Consider the following 16,300-nt stretch of genomic DNA (forward strand, 5'->3'; position numbering starts at 1 on the left):
TCTCCTCCCTGGTGATAACTAGAGATTGTTTCTCTTTTGTATGAGTTCTTCAGTATTCATAAAAGCATTTATCAGTCTCTTCATTACTTATTTAGAAGATTTTGGCTACTTACCAATCTTGATTGAGAAGTAGATGCAAAATCTAGAAACTTTGAAGTCATGGGAAAATTGGACTTTTTAGGTTGTTTTCAGTTTGAGGACTATTTTAATTGAATAGTACTATGATGAAGGTTTTTGTGTACAAAGTCTTTTCTGAATTTAGAATCATTTCCTCTGAAGAGGTTTCTGGAGCCTTCAGAAGGTATGTCCACTCTCTTGCAGACCATCCTCCCTGCTGCTGCCCAGGATGTTTATTACCGGGATGAGATTGGCAATGTGTCCACCAGCCACCTCCTCATTTTGGATGACTCTGTAGAGATGGAAATTCGGCCTCGCTTCCCTCTCTTTGGTGGATGGAAGACCCATTACATCGTTGGCTACAACCTCCCAAGCTATGAGTACCTCTATAATTTGGGTCAGTCTTCAATAGTTAGGTAGTAGAAAGGGGGAGATTCTTTATCCTTAGTTTCTTACGTGTTTTTGTTAGTTGGTTTTTTGCTTGTTTTGATAATTGCCAGTTCCTTTAGATGGGGGAGGAGTGTTCTCTGGTCATTCTTAGGAAGGCTGGGATATCAGAAACAACCATTCATGGTGAATACATGTTACTTTTGTAAAAGTAATACATGCCTATGGTATAGTAAGGATCCTCTTATCCCCAGGTCTTTGTAAGATGGAATTGCTTAAATTCTTTTAAATTGAGGTATTTAAAAAATAAAAATTCAGAGAACAATAGACACTTTTACACAAGCACCCAGAACTAATGATTGTAAACATTTTGTCATATTTTCTTCAAGCCTTTTTAATACAAAATAAAACAGAAAACCATGCAAATGTGTAGCTCAGTAAATTTTTATAAGAGGAACAAATTTGCCAGCTACTCAGGACCTCAAATTGGACATTTCTTCCCAAAACTATTTTCTTCTCTTGGAGAAAAGGTGTTTTTTTTAAAATTTGGTATCATTAATGTGCAATTACTTGAACAACATTATGGTTATTAGACTCCCCCCATTATCAGGTCCCCACCACATACCCCATTACAGTCACTGTCTATCAGCATAGTAAGATGCTATAGAATCATTACTTGTCTTCTCTGTATATACTGCCTTCCTTTCCCGTGTCCCCTGCCTACATTATGCGTACTAATCGTAATGCCCCATTTTCCCCCTTATCCTCCCTTCCCACCCACCCTCCCCAGTCCCTTTCCCTTTGGTAACTGTTAGTCCATTCTTGGGTTCTGTGAGTCTGCTGCTGTTTAGTTCCTTCAGTTTTTTTCTTTGTTCTTATACTCCACAGATGAGTGAAATCATTTGGCACTTGTCTTTCTCTGCCTGGCTTATTTCCCTGAGCATATTACCCTCAAGTTCCATCCATGTTGTTGCAAATGGTAGGATTTGTTTTCTTATGGCTGAATAATATTCCACTGTGTATATGTACCACATCTTCTTTATCCATTCATCTACTGATGGACACTTAGGTCGCTTCCATTTCTTGGGTATTGTAAATAGTGCTGCAATAAATATAGGGGTGCATCTGTCTTTTTCAAACTGGGCTGCTGCATTCTTACGTTAAATTCCTAGGAGTGGAATTCCTGGGTCAAATGTTATTTCTATTTTTAGTTTTTTGAGGAACCTCCATACTGCTTTCCACAACGGTTGAACTAGTTTACATTCCCAGCAGCAGTGTAGGAGGGTTTCCCTTTCTCCACATCCTCGCCAACATTTGTTGTTTGTCTTTTGGATGTTGGCCATCCTAACTGGTGTGAGGTGATACCTCATTGTAGTTTTAATGTGCATTTCTCTGATGATTAGTGACGTGGAGCACCTTTTCATGTGCCTGTTTGGAGAAAAGGTGTTTTAAGATCACAGTCTGAGAAGTAGGAATGCTGACAGCTCTTGGGCTGGTCAATTTCTAGGTCTTCTCAATTGACAGCCAGGTGAATGTACTATGTACTATGTCTGTGTGTAAAAACCATGAATTCATAAACTTCCAAGTTACTTACAAGTATGACCTATAGGGATTTTCTCCTGTATTATATCTGTATCTAATTCCATATCAAAAATCCTGGATCTGAAGGAAACACGGGGTGACAGAATTACAGTATGCTGTATTTTTTTATCCCACATCTATACAAGTCTCAATAAAAACGGTCATACTACTACCACTTCCAATCAGATGGCTGAACAGTGTTAAAGACCTTTCATTTTTTGCATATCCTCCCTGTGTCTTTGGTATGCTGTGCGCTCTTCATCAGGACAAACAGCCATCACACAGTGTTCCCTCTTGTAATTTGATCTTAGTTCTACAGGGAGCTCTGTATTCAGTGCTCACCCGTAGGCCTTGTGCTGCTTGACTGCTCTGGTCATTTTGGTTGTGTGAAGCTCAGTCTCTAGTGCATTCCTTAGGCAGGGCTTGAGGGCATAAGTGCTTACATGTCGATGACAGGATGTGCCTTTGCTTAAAGTCACTTGCTAAATACAAAAATCCTTGGCTTACGTGTCTTTCCTTCAATATCTTAAATATGTTACTTCTGATTTTGGGGGGGGTATACATAAAGTATTCCTGTCAAAGTAGGATGAGATCTAGTTTCTTCCCCTTATAAGTCATGTGTTCTTTTTATCTGGATGCTGAAGGGATTCTTTCTTTAAAGTCAAACATTTCTGCTAGAACATGTTGTGGCATGGCCGTCGTGGCTCTGGCTTGCTCTTCCTGGGTGGGTGGGCATTGTGTTCTTCCAGCTTAGAGCTTCACACTTTTTTGAAAGTCTGCTCCTGGGGGCTACTGTTAATTTTGTGTTGAGACTTTGCCTGTCTTCAGTATTTGGCTATTTCTCTTGACTCTTTCCTTCATTTAAAACTTTTCTTCTTTTCACCTTTTATTTCTCATAGGGCCTTACTGTTTCATATCCTCCTATTCCTTCTAGCTTAGACTTCATTTCTAAAACAATTTTTTATTTTGGAATTTTTCCCTGACTTAAGTCACTTTTCTGAATTTCTCTAAGTCTTGTTTATATTGCTCTTTCATGATACATATGTCATTTTCATAATAACTTTAGCTTGTTTTGATATAATGAGGACAGTACTGATTAGTTTTCAGGTATGTTTCATTTTCTATAGGGACATTCTCTTTGTAGATTTTTAATATAAATTACTCTAAGAGGAGCACCATGAGACTTCTCTGTTGCTCATTTTTAACGTGAACATTTAGTGGGGGATTGTAACCACCCTGTTCTCTGTTTCAGCGTGGTATTTAAAAGTCTGGTGGCGTGCTTGCTCCGCTTTCCCTGGCTGTATTCCTGTAGTGCTGTTGTCCCTGATGCTTGCTTTTGATGCTTCAACTAAGGAATGATTCCTTAGTATAGGGTGCTGTCCCAGAAGGGGGACTCTGATGGGCTTTTCCAGGTACTCAGGGACTAGACTGCACTAGGCTTGCAGATCTGTGGGTCCATTTTACTTAACTGCTATGCAGGGGTGGGACTCCTGACCGTCAGCTGTTCTCCCATTGGAGAGAACGCTCTCTGGTGAATATTATTGTTTGTTGGGGACTCTTCTGTTCTCAGGTCTGTCAGTTGCCCTGTTCCCTTCCTCGGCTTTTCCTTTCTCCTCCACAGACACTAACGTGCAGGTCTGGTGGCCACTGGTGCTTTGTGACACACACCCCCCTTTGTATTTTGGGGTTCATGGAGATGCCTTGTTACCTAGTTTTGTTAATATGGTCCATGGGTTTTTGGTTTCCCTATCTAGTTGCTCTGTGTAGAAACTGGGGATGACTTAAAAGTGCTGCCACCATGACCTCTGTACCTTCAAGAGTCTTCCAGCTCATTAACTTTAGCTGGCACGTCTGCGTTCCTCTCTGAGCAGATGAGAATGCTCCTGCTCTTACCTTCCTTCCAGCCCCTGTGCCCTTTTCTGTTCGTCACATCATTGCCTGTGTCTGCTTGATCCTTCAGGGGACCAGTATGCACTGAAGATGAGGTTTGTGGACCATGTGTTTGATGAGCAAGTCATAGACTCTCTGACAGTGAAGATCATCTTGCCCGAAGGGGCCAAGTGAGTGTGACTGTTCTTTTCTTTGCTTCCATTGCTCCACTGGGGCCCTGTTGGTACCTCAGGGGCCAGCTGTTTTCTAGGGGCATGGAGTAGGTGCTCAGCACGTCACTTTGACCGTAGTTGAAACAGAAGGGTTAAACTCAAATGAGGGCACAAGATATATTTACAAAACTGTCCCCCAGGAGCAGGCCTTGCGTGGCAGGGGCAGTATCCAGTGTTACCCCAGCAGGCTGAGGGGCTTGTGTTGGGTAGAGTGCACAGGAGCACAGTGTGGGCTGGGTCACTCTGAAGGGCAGGCCAGAACCGGGGATGCTGGGGAGCGCAGGCTGCGGGGAGATGGTGTTGCCTCAGCAGAGTGGTCTGATACTTAGGGCTCTCTGGCAGGAGGCAGCTGGCTCAGGAGGCCTGGTGTTCCTTGGGGCCTGAGGGCAGTGTAGTGGAGTGTGAACTTTGTGGCTCTGGAGGTCCCCTGAGCCTTGGGACTCTCCCACCCTCCATAAAGCTCGCTGGTCAGTGCCATTTGTCTGAGGCACTCCTTCCTTCCCATCTGCCTCCAGGAACATCCAGGTTGACAGTCCCTATGACATCAGCCGTTCCCCGGATGAGCTGCACTACACCTACCTGGACACATTTGGCCGTCCTGTGATTGTTGCCTTCAAGAAAAACCTGGTAGAACAGCACATTCAGGACATCGTGGTCAGTGGCTCCACTGCTCTGCCTTCTGTCTGTGCTTTCCCCCCCTGAGAATGGTACTAGGGCCCAAGGACTTGCCCATCTTTATCTTCCCTCCTTGGGCTGCAGTGGCTTGGGCACAGCCATCTCTGGGGGTGGGGTGGGGAGCCTGGATGACGGTAGGCCTGGAGGCTCCGGGGTTCTGAGTCCGAGCAGCCCTGTAAATGCCCACCTTCCTGGTTCTCCCTCCAGGTCCACTACACGTTCAACAAGGTGCTCATGCTGCAGGAGCCCCTGCTGGTGGTGGCTGCATTCTACATTTTGTTCTTCACAGTCATCATCTATGTCAGGCTGGACTTTTCCATCACAAAGGTACCCTCTTGGCTTTCTCCCTGTCTGTCAGTTATTTTGCACCTTGCTAATGTGTTTCATTGCTTACCAGGGCACTGGTCCTCTCCACAAGCCCAAGGCAGGCAGTCTCCCCACCTGTGGCCTCTGCTAATCCCTACTGTAAAAACACCTTGTTTTTGTTGCTGTGATCACAATGTGCGGTTAGGTGGCGGTGAGCAATGTGGGGACGAGGCAACCATCCCAGCATGTGGTTTTGGCGCTGAGGAGGGGACCCACAGAAAAAGTGGCAAAGGGCATTCATCTGGAGGGAGCAGTCTGTGGGACAGCAGAGAGGGCTTTAGTGGAACCTGTGGGAGCAGTGGGGTCTGCGTGGACAAAGACATCAATCTAGTTGGGTCCTCAGACTAGTGAGGCTGTCCAAGGGCAGCTTCTGTATGCAGAGACTCTATGCTTATATATCATATATCTTCATATATGTTTGCCCTGCAGTGGTAGCATTTACTACCGATGTCTGTCTGAATCTGTTACTGCTATGGTGGTTGAAAAACTATGATTCCTTTTACATTGTTAGTTGGCATTCTACTGAAGGAATAGTTTTTCTTACTGCCTGATGGATTAGCTGGTTGATTGGATTCTTATTTTATTCCATGGGTTACTGTCTACTGGTGCTATTTATTTTGATGCTCAAATTGCCCTGGATTTGACTTTTTTGTGTCTCCATCATGTTTTTGGAGCACTTTATTATTGTTGGCACACCACCATGCTTCAGGCATATCTCGTACTTTGTCCAAGGAGCCCTGCTTCCTTTTAGTGCAGAGTGGTACTGAGAGACGGTCACCAGGTGTGATCGCTGCTGCTTAGCACTTTCCACAGGCCGACTCAGGGGATAAAGACATGTGATGGTTAGAATATATGCTGACATTGATGTTTTTGATTCTAGTCTGACACCATGGGGTTCTTGCCTGTCTTCCCTCATTTCATCATTTTTCCTTCTCTTCTGGATCCCAGAAATATCATGTACTTATTTATTTGCTGAATTCTCTAAACACATAAAACCCAAATTACTATACTCATGTAACACAAATGCCAGACCTACCAAGTAGAATCCCAAGATTTGCTTGCTGTTCTTTTTGTGTTTAGATGGAGAATATCTTGTCCAAATATTGTGTTCCCAAGGTAACTGGCTTAGTTGTTTTTTCCTGTGTTAACTCTGTCGAAATATAGTTAGGTTCCTTTATTTCTGCTGAAGTTTTATTCTAGTTTCCCCCTGTCATTCACATTTAATTCAGGCTATTAATTTATAAAACATTAATAAGGTTCTAAATGCAGCACTTGAAAAATGGGCACACTTCCCCACCCTGCCTGGACGTTACCACTCTCATCAGTCCTTGGTTAGCCTTCCTGGTTAGTTTATTTTGTAAAAAGAAGTAGGTACTTTATTTCTTCATTTTTCTTACACAGAGGGTAGCAACAGTCTATGGTTTTAGTACTTTTTTTCTACTTAATATATTCTGAAAATCACCCATATCAGTTCATAGAGCTCTTGTTTTTTCACAGCTGTAGAGTACACCATTGTATGGATGGGTCAGTTTATTCATCTCCTTGTATACATACGTCTCCTTGTTTTAAAGCTTTGGTAATGTATTGAGGAGAAAACTAATTGTGGGCCAAATCAACCATCTGCAAACTTTCAGCCTTTGAGCCGCCAAATGAGTACTTCTGAAGTAGACACATGGTGATGGATGAATTCTGAAAAGTATGTCGTGCCTCATCTGAAGGGTCATGGAGTGGCAGGATAAGTGGCTTGGCCTTTATCCTTTAGGCCCTGAGAAATCCGTGAAGGTTTTAAGGACAGAGGCACAATAAACATCCGGGAAGCTTTCCCTGACCTGAGCTTTCTCTTCCTGGTACCTCACCTGTCCCTTGTTTTTTTTTTTTTATGGATTAAAAGCATTTATTTTTAGTATTGTTTCAATTTAATTATAAAACAGTAACAAGCCACTTTTAGTACCTTCCCCCTGAGATATTATTTACACACGGGCACATTTAAGAATGTTCCTAGCACAGACTCTCAAACCTTCTTAGTACATGGCACTTTTAGTGTCTTAGTAATGTTTTCATGGTGACCCTAGAACAAAATAAGTATCTAGTAGGTCCATTGATAAAGCAGTTAGAGCCAAATTTAATAGTAAGGTTGTAGTAATAGTTGGGTTTGTCTAGCAACATTGCTGTGCTTCCTTCAACACTGAAAAATATTCCATGACATTCCTGTGTATTTACAGCAGCCAGTGTGGTTTGGGAACCATAAACCTAGTTGCATTAATAGCACAATCCTGTTAATGACTTAAATACTCAATAACTGGAAAGTGTTTAAATAATAGTGCATAAATAGGATGGAATACTATGTAATAGTTAAAAAGAACGAAATAGATCTGTGTATACCATTTTACAAAGGTCTCCATTACATGTCATTGAGTGAAACTTGGAAATTTGCAGAGGAATAGCTATGATACCATTTAAAATGCATGCATATATATGGAAAACAAAACCATATATATCTTTATATATACACACACAATGTGTATATATATATATATATTTTTTTTTTTTTGTATGTACATCCATTTTGTGTGTTGTGGGCAGCACACACATTTTGTGCAGGTTCCTGAAACTCATTGCTCTCCTTAGGGTGTTCCCACCCCATGCTGGTGGGTGCTTTGAAGTCTGAAGTGGATAGCCCAAGTGGAATCTGAAGTGGTTTCCCCCTCAATAATCATCTTTTCTCTTTTTCTGAAATTGCTGTCTGGCTCTGCATATTCCATTTCCTCCTGTCTCCTACTTTCATGGAGGTGTATTGTCACATAAATATAGACAGTGCAGTTTGCCCTTTATTGCTCCTGGTTGTGCCCTTCAGAACTTCTACAATAAGAAAGGAGTCATGTAATCCAGTTGCAGAAAGAAAAGCTTTGAAAAGGCCCAGTGTTCTCCATGGGAGTATCTCTGGTGGCGCGCGGTGTGTGTGTATGTATGTGTCACACCTGTCCCTTTTGTGGAGCTCTCTGACATCGGGACTCTTTTCCCCTCCGTCTGCCCTGCTGGACTAAGGAGGAGATGTGTTTCATCTTTATGTCCCCCTTCATCTTTATGTCCCCCTTTCTGCCCATTGAACTGGTCCAGATTCAGTGTCACCAAGGGTTTGATTCTCTGACTTGCCAAGAAGACAGCTTCTCTTGTTTGCACAGATGAGGGTGGGTGCTCTTTGGGAGGTGAAGCTCAGAGTGGGCTCACGCCTGGATGGCATCACCCACAGTGTCTCTTCCTCAGGATCCAGCTGCCGAGGCCAGGATGAAGGTGGCCTGCATCACAGAGCAGGTCTTGACCCTGGTGAATAAGAGAATAGGTCTCTACCGACACTTTGATGAGACTGTCAATAGGTATAAACAGTCCCGGGATGTGTCTACCCTCAACAGCGGCAGGAAGAGCCTGGAGACGGAACACAAGGCTTTGACTAGTGAGATTGCACTGCTGCAGTCCAAGCTGAAGGCAGAGGGCTCTGACCTGTGTGACAAAGTAAGTGTCTGCTGTCACCGAGTCACTCGGCTCATTGCTCCTTGCCATGTTCTGGAGATTGTACCTGACGGTCTAGAGCCCCACCTGGCCACTCTGCCTGGGCTGCACACCAGGCAGCTCTGCTCTTGGCTAGCTCATGGGGTAACATCACACCCAACCAGAGACTTGTCGTGTGGTGCCCACCCTTGTGATGGAACAAGAAATTTTGGGGTCTTGGTTGTGAACTGGGTTTGGAGAAAGCTCTGCTGGCCTGTCCACATGGCCAGTATTGTAAGCAGCTGCTTCCTTTCCCGGAGGCCAGACTGCACAGGCCTCTAGGCTGCTCATGCTTTGGTAAGAAGAACCTACACTTAGAATTATGGGTTTAAATCCAGGTTCTGATTCAGATTTAGAAAACCTGTGCAAGTTACTGAACTTCTGTGCTTTGGTTTCCTCATCTGTAAAATGGCGGTTCTTGGTATTTATCTCTTAGTGGCTGTAGATGTGTAAAAAGTTACTGCATGGGAAGAGCTGAGAACCCTGCCTGGAACGTGTTGTGACAGCATTCTTGTTACCTGTAAATGAGGATGAGAAGCTTCTCAGGGTCCCTGAGCCCCCCTGTCCGCGTGCCACTCCCAGCACTCCCTTTTCATAGCACCTGCCACTTTCTGAAACAGTTTATTCATGTGCTTACGTATTTATTATCTGTCAGCTTGATGAGGATGAGATGTCCAATCTGTCTTCACTGCTATTTTCCTGAGCCTAGAATCATGCCTAGCACTATGCCTCTCTAAATATTTGCTGAATTTTGAATGACTATGACCATAAAAGTCTCCAGCCTGACACCCAGTGGGTGATCATGGGGAATCGTTTCATCCCGCTGCTGCCCACCTTGCCACTGGACTTGCCTCACTGAGTCCCTGGGCCTAATTTGTCAAGCTGGAGGGAACAGAATGAGCGCTCTGAGTTCCTTCTGGGTGCCAGCACCATGCCAGGTGCCTTCATGTATTTTCATACTCAATCCTTATAATCTTCTTCAATAGCTGAGGCCCAGAGATGGTGAAGAGACTTGCTTACAGGGTCAGAGCTTGAAGGAACAGGGTTTGTAGGGGGTGAAGCTGGCATTGGAAGCCAGGCCTGTCTGTCTCTCTCCACAGCCAGCCTTTTCTGCTCTGGGAGCTTGGGGTCTGTAGGATCCTGGGAGGTGGTTGGCCCTGCTGAATGTGCATGGGAGGAGCGCTAGTAAGCCCTGCCCTGTTCTTGCCCTGGCCAGGTGAGCGAAATGCAGAAACTGGATGCACAGGTCAAGGAGCTGGTGCTGAAGTCGGCAGTGGAAGCTGAGCGGCTGGTGGCCGGCAAGCTTAAGAAGGACACGTACATTGAGAATGAGAAACTCATCTCTGCAAAGCGACAGGAGCTTGTCACCAAGATCGACCACATCCTAGATGCTCTGTAGTCCCCATGCATTGTCACCAGGGTGGGCCCAGGGTGCTGCACTTACAGATGACAGGTTGGGGGGTGATGGGCAGGGTGAACATGGAGGCCAATGAATGCAGCCATCTGTATTTTGCAAAAAACTTGAAGGAAGAGAAGCCAGGTCCTGCCTCAGGTGACACAGAAGCTTAGTTTTTGTCCTTAACACGTTTCTTTAAAAAAAAAAAAACCCAAAACTTAAATCCCATTAAAAACAAAATTATCTTCATGTTTTGAACAGAGAAAATTTTGTAGGTTGATTGGTTTTGTTTTGAAGCCTAGGATGTTCTTTCAGCCCATAAGCCCCGTTTTTTACTGCCTTTCTGATTCCTAATGGTTGGGTATTTTTCAAGTATGTGTGTTTTTAAAAGCATGTGTGGCCAAATGAAAATAAAGCAGGGACTGTGACCATTTGTGTTTGTTCTGTTGAAAAATCTCTCATAACTTATTTCTTAGGGGACAGTACTTTTATCAAGTGCTTTTTATCTAAACAATTGATTTGCTCCTCAGCATGTTTGCATGTCAGGTATTGGCTACATTTTACATGTTAGAACACTTGAGGCCACAGGGGTCAATTGGCCTACATATGGTCACAGGACAGGGTGGTGAAGTGAGGGCTCTGTTCGTGTGTTTTTTGAGTGCCTATTCTGTACTATTGTGCATCGCATGCTCTGCTAGGCCCTAAAGAGACAATGATGAGCACAGTTAGAGATGGCTGTACAGCATACAGACGCTCAAGTGATGGAATACAAATTCATAGTCACAAATGGACAAAACCATGCGAGGGAAAGGAACAAAGGGTCCTCTGATAGTGTGTACTGGAGAGTTCTGGGCATAATCTGGATGGCACTGGGAGTTGGGGAAAGTTGCCCTGAGAGACTGGCTTTGGAGTTGAGCCATGTAGGAGTTACATAGATGGCACGGGATGGTGGAGTGGAATGTTCAGACAGAGAGCATAGCATGGGCAGAGGCCCTGGAATAGGCCCGGGCTTGAGGCGTTGAAGAGAATCGGGAGAATGAGGTGGACAGTGTATGACAAAGGACTGCAGGGTGGAAGAGCCCAGAACAAGACGGTGCTTTGTAGGTCTGTCAAGGCTTTGGCTTCCTGCTAAAATGAGTGTGTGAGAGACATGCCTAAATCTGTATTTTGGCTGAGGATGAACTAATGAAGGCCATTAGTTGGCTTTCATTAAAACTAATGAAGGGTGTGGGAGAAAACCTGAGAGCCTATGTGGTAATCCAGGCAAAAGACGATGGCTTGGGCAAGGGTGGTGTACGGACAGAGATGGAGTTGAGATTTAGGTGGGGTAATCAACAGTGTCAAGTGAGTGCCATGCTTTCTCCCCCCTTCTCTCTCTGCTGTGCTGTACACCTTGTATTCACCCAGTTAACTCCTGCTATTCAGGAATTAGCTTAAGGTAATAGCTTAAGGTTACTGTTTCAGGGGAGCATTACCCCCCCAGGCTCAGTCAAATTCGATTAGGCCCTTCTCCCCATCATACTGCCCAGTTGGAAGGTGTCTGATAACTAGATTATCTCTGCTGGGCAGGGTTTTTTCCTGATAAGCTCACCCATATGTTCAGATCAGTGTGTATGAAACATAGTAGGTGAGTTACTGAATGAATGAGTGGCTTGAATATTGGGGTGGGTTGAGGGATTGCTGTACCATTCATTTAACATGGAAAGGCATGTAAGACCAGTTTTGAGAATTATGATCAGTTTCAGACATGGTAAGGTGGGTGTGCCTGAGACACCCAGGTGGGAGTACCTACTGGCAGTTGGAAATTCAGGTCTGGAGCTCAGAGGAGGGGGGAGTCCAGTGGAAATGATAATATGGGAATTGTTCAGCATGAAGATGGCTGTGGAGATGGGGAGGTGGGGCTTGTGGGGCTTCCAGGTGCTTTAAAGGGTGTCAAGTAAGAAGAGACCCAGAATTGAATACTAGACTCCAAAGTACAGTGGCCACGTGGAGCACACCACTACACACAGGCTGAGAAGTGGGTGAAGAGACCAGGGCCATGTGGTGTCATGGGAGCCAAGTGAAAAGACGTTTCAAGGAGGAGCAATCAGCAAGTACTCAGAGGTCACAGAGCTAGAAGAAACGATGCCTGTGGGTCCTAGGAGCGGGTCATGAAGTCGTTCTCTGGGGATTTAGGATTATGTTAGTGGGGTGGTGGGAATGGAAGTCGGACTGAAGTGAGGCTTACTTTGAATACTGACAATGCACGCCCAAGATGGGCTGTGAGAGGGATGGGGAATGGAGATGGGAAGGGTAATTCAGCTGAAAGTTTAAGATGGGAGAGATTGAGGTGTGTTAAATGCCATTGGGAAGGATCCAGTGGGAAGTGGGAGGCAAAATAGAGAGAAAATGTGGACAGTGAGGTTTTTGAGGCAGTGGTAAGATAACAGCGACCAAAGGGCAGTGGAGAGAGGACTTGAGTATGGAGAACACTTGTTCAAGAGTGGGGCTCGCAGTCTGACGGCCTGCAAAGGGACCCCAATCCTGCCACTCACTATGACTTTAGGCAAGTCTTCGGGGCATCCGTTTCCTCATCTGTAAAACCGACCAGTGCTGTAGGATGTGTTACATGATGAGGTCACAAACGTGAAGTGGCATATGGCTGCTTGTTAAGCATTAGAGATTATTTCCTTTCCATCCAGCTTGATCTCTTTCCAGGGCTGATTGATCTCCAATCAGTGCTTCTGGCCTGAGCCCGGGTTCCTGGGGGCTCTGGGAACACATGACTAGTGTTCCCAGTGGCGTTCTGGTGGCCCTGGCCCCACACACGCCCGGCCTCCGGCACCCCTGGCTGGGACGGAGCCTAGCCTCCGCCTGCTCCCCTAGAATTGCCTGGTTGCTTGCGCCCAGCAGCCCCTAGCGGCCGCCCCTCTGCGGCGTCTACCAGCGCCCGCTTCTCTAAGGCGGCTCAGGAGCAGCTGCGCCGTAGGGCGGTTACCCTGAGCAGACACGATCGCCGGTCATTTGGCGGGTTTCTTCACCAGCTCTCCCCACCCTTTTACGTTAGGTTAAATCTCTCACTTTCGGGAACAGTAAAAGAAAAAAAACGGCAGAAACCTGGGTCAGTGTCACTGAGCGCCCTCTGCTGGGTCGGCGACTCGCTCATAGGCCTGGGGAGGGAGCTTCGCCTTGCGCTCTCATGTCTGCGGCCCCTTCGGACACGTCACTGGGTGCGCCGGAAAATAAGGCCGAAGGCGCAGGCGCAGAGGGCCCCTGGTTAGGAGAGCAGCGCATGCGCGATGCTGCACCCATGTTCAAGGCGACTGGGACTTTCCCCAAAGCCAAAGCCCTGGCTGTGGCGCCATCTAGAGGTGCGGGTCCTGGAACCGCAGCCCCCTTCTGGGCTAGAACTGGGTCTGGGGTCTGCACGCGACTCCTGCGGCGGCCCCGCGCAAGGGCAGTGGGGATTTGGGCTTCCAGATGCTCTGTGTGGGCCGCGGGCCAGCCAGGCCGTCCAGAGTCCGCAGCTCACCCAGCTTCCTGGGCTGGGGGCCACGGACGAGGCATCCCGCACCTACCCTCCTTCGTCCTCTAGCATCCCTGGCTTCGGGACATAGTATCTTAAGCCATGGGTAGCCCAGCGCCTCCCTGGTCCTTTGTTTTCCTATTGGCAAACAGGGCCTCAGTTTCCCCTTCTAAGTCCCGAGGTGGAGGGCGGGGGGTGAGGTGGGGACCCTGAGTGTAAAGTTTAGGCCCAAGCTTGGCCTCACGTGGTGCAGGGTGAGGTGCCCCACACGCCTGGCACCCGTCGTTTGGTCCCAGACCCAGCCTACCCTCTCTGTGGCCCTCATGGTGGGTGGAGAGGAGTGCTCTTGGGGGCCTCCGCACCACTCTTCAGCCCCCAGGCCAGGCCCATCTGTCCAGCCCTGGCCAATGCTCCACCCCAGTGACCTGGCCCCGGCCTCCTCCCTAGTCATGGCTTTGTGCTGCCCCTTCGGCCATAGCTGGTCATGCGGTAGGCCCCAGCCTCGGGCAGGTGCCCACAGGCCGGCCCCCATATGAAAGGGGAAAAAACACAGCTGAAGACAGGCTGGGTGTTACTTTCCCTCCTCCATTTGTCTTGGAGGCTGACATGGGAGAAAACCCCAAAGGACCGAGTGCGCCCTCACAGTTTCACCACAAGTATCCTGACCGGGCGTCTGGTGCCGAGCTGATAGTGCAGGCCCCGGCCGCAGCCCCGCCGGAAACCGCGCTGCCAGCGGTTGGGGGCCGCAGGCCCAGACAGGAAGCACCCCCGAAGGTCCCCCAGGCCCACGCCTGCGCTCGGACCTGCTGCCCAGACCCCCGGCACCATTTTGGAGCTGAGTTGGGATCTGGGGACTGGCTGTCACCTGCCTGGATGGAGATGACAGGGAGGGAGAGCCACCTGAACCAGAGCCTGGCCCCTACCATGGCCAGTCCCTGTGTGGGCCTCCATCTGGGCCCTTTAAATTCTCAACTTCTGTCAGGTCATTGGTCCCATATTTACAGTGACAGGCCCAGAACTTGAGGCAGGGAACACAGAAGTGGACATAACAGTAGTAGTATGGGCACCAGGAAAAGCTGGGGGGGAGGGGCATGGTTAAGAGGCATGATCACAGTGTCTGAAGGATTTGCGTGTGGGGCTGATGCAAGGGAAGAGCCCAGATTTCAGCCCCCATTTTTTACTTCCATTGCGGAGATGGAATCCAGAAAGATTCATTTTACTATAAGACAGGAGCTGTTTAAATGCTGATGGGAAGGAAAGGGGTTATTGGGAGGAAAGGTTGCCCATCCAGGACAGAGGCCTCTCCACAAGGGGACCCCCAAAGAGCAGGACTGGATGGGATGGGATTGAGGGCTGAGGCAGAGATCTCAGGGGAGAGCTCTGAGCTTATTGGTGGTGCCTCCCACCAGCACTACAGAGACAACAGCAGAGACCTGTTGAAGCCTCACCTCCTGGGCAGCCTTCCCTATGCCCCTGGAGGCCTGCGCCTTACACCCTTTGGCACTGCCTTCTGAAGTGGGTTACTCGCCTCTCCGGACTGGGAGCTCACTCGCTGCAGAGCTAAAGGGGCAGCTGGGCAATGCCTCTGATTCTTTCAACAAATACTTTCACTATGTGTCAGGTGCTGTTCCTAAAAGACACCAGGGTTACTTATGGTAAGTAGAATAAAGTGTCACTTTAGAGAGGCAAGAAACTCGAAAATAAATCATTGCAGGAACTGATGAATGCTATGAAGGAAATCAATTAGGGTGTTGTGATAAATGGATTAAGTGTGAGGGGTCGGGGAGGTATCCCTGGGAGAAGACAGCCGAGCTGTGACCAGAGGAAGTGGGGAGCTGGAAGGGCAGCACAGCAGAGGCGGTGTACTAAGGATGAATGAATGTGCTGGGTCCCTCTGCCTCTTCCCTCCTGGTCTTTTCTCTGCCCCACCCTGGTGGCAGTCTACCTCCAAGTCACATTTCACGGCACACATTCCCTCCAGGGCTCCCGAGTCCTCAGCTCCCGTCTCCTCCCTCTCTTTGAGGTCCTGCAGCCTCTGCGACCGCCTCCTTGTCTTCCCCAGCCCCTGTCCCCTGCCTTTGCATCAGGATGTGGTCATTGCCACTCCAGGCTCCTGAGAGGGTGTGCAACCCATCTGAGACCAGGCTCCCTCTGAGTCTCATGTTGCTTACCTGGAGCCTGGGACCATGTGCTTCCACGTCCTGGAAGGACTCAGTGACATGATGCAAGCAAGCTGGCTCATGTGATGGAGTCTCTTCACTCACCCTGTACTTGAATGATCAGCATCACCCTTCTGTTTGAAGAGCATAGCTGTTGACAAAGTGCCTTTATAAGTGTCCATGGCTCCCGGGTTCAGACAGCAGATGGGGCTCCGAGTGTGCTGAGTTGGGGCCAGGGCCAGGTCCCAGCTCTGCAGCCAGCCCCTGGGCCAGTCCCTGCCATCTCTGGGACTGAAGTCTTTCTGCACAAGGACAGATGTCTGAGGGCCCTTCTGGCATGGACACTGGGGTGCTCAGGCCAGTCAAGCAGGGAGAGCCCCAGTGAAGCCTTAGGGGAGGAGGAAGGCACAGGGCTTTCACTTGTGTGTGTTCAAATTCCTGCTTCTCTCCAGGCTGAGCCAGGATT

The 16,300-nt window shown here is 47.7% G+C and overlaps 1 protein-coding gene across 1 annotated transcript in view; it reads left to right on the forward strand.

Annotated features, from left to right (window-relative positions):
• RPN1 (ribophorin I) overlaps positions 1–10,603 on the forward strand; it is a 28,193-nt gene extending 17,590 nt beyond the window's left edge. The window contains exons 5-10 of the mRNA XM_037023861.2: positions 322–514; positions 4,046–4,145; positions 4,703–4,841; positions 5,070–5,189; positions 8,493–8,738; positions 9,991–10,603. Of these exons, the coding sequence (XP_036879756.2) occupies positions 322–514; positions 4,046–4,145; positions 4,703–4,841; positions 5,070–5,189; positions 8,493–8,738; positions 9,991–10,173 (981 nt within the window). The 3' untranslated portion in view covers positions 10,174–10,603. The remainder of the gene's footprint in view (positions 1–321; positions 515–4,045; positions 4,146–4,702; positions 4,842–5,069; positions 5,190–8,492; positions 8,739–9,990) is intronic.
• The last annotated feature ends 5,697 nt before the right edge of the window (positions 10,604–16,300 follow it).

This window comes from Manis javanica, chromosome 3 (genome assembly GCF_040802235.1).
Source record: "Manis javanica isolate MJ-LG chromosome 3, MJ_LKY, whole genome shotgun sequence".
NCBI classification, from domain to species: Eukaryota; Metazoa; Chordata; class Mammalia; order Pholidota; family Manidae; genus Manis; species Manis javanica.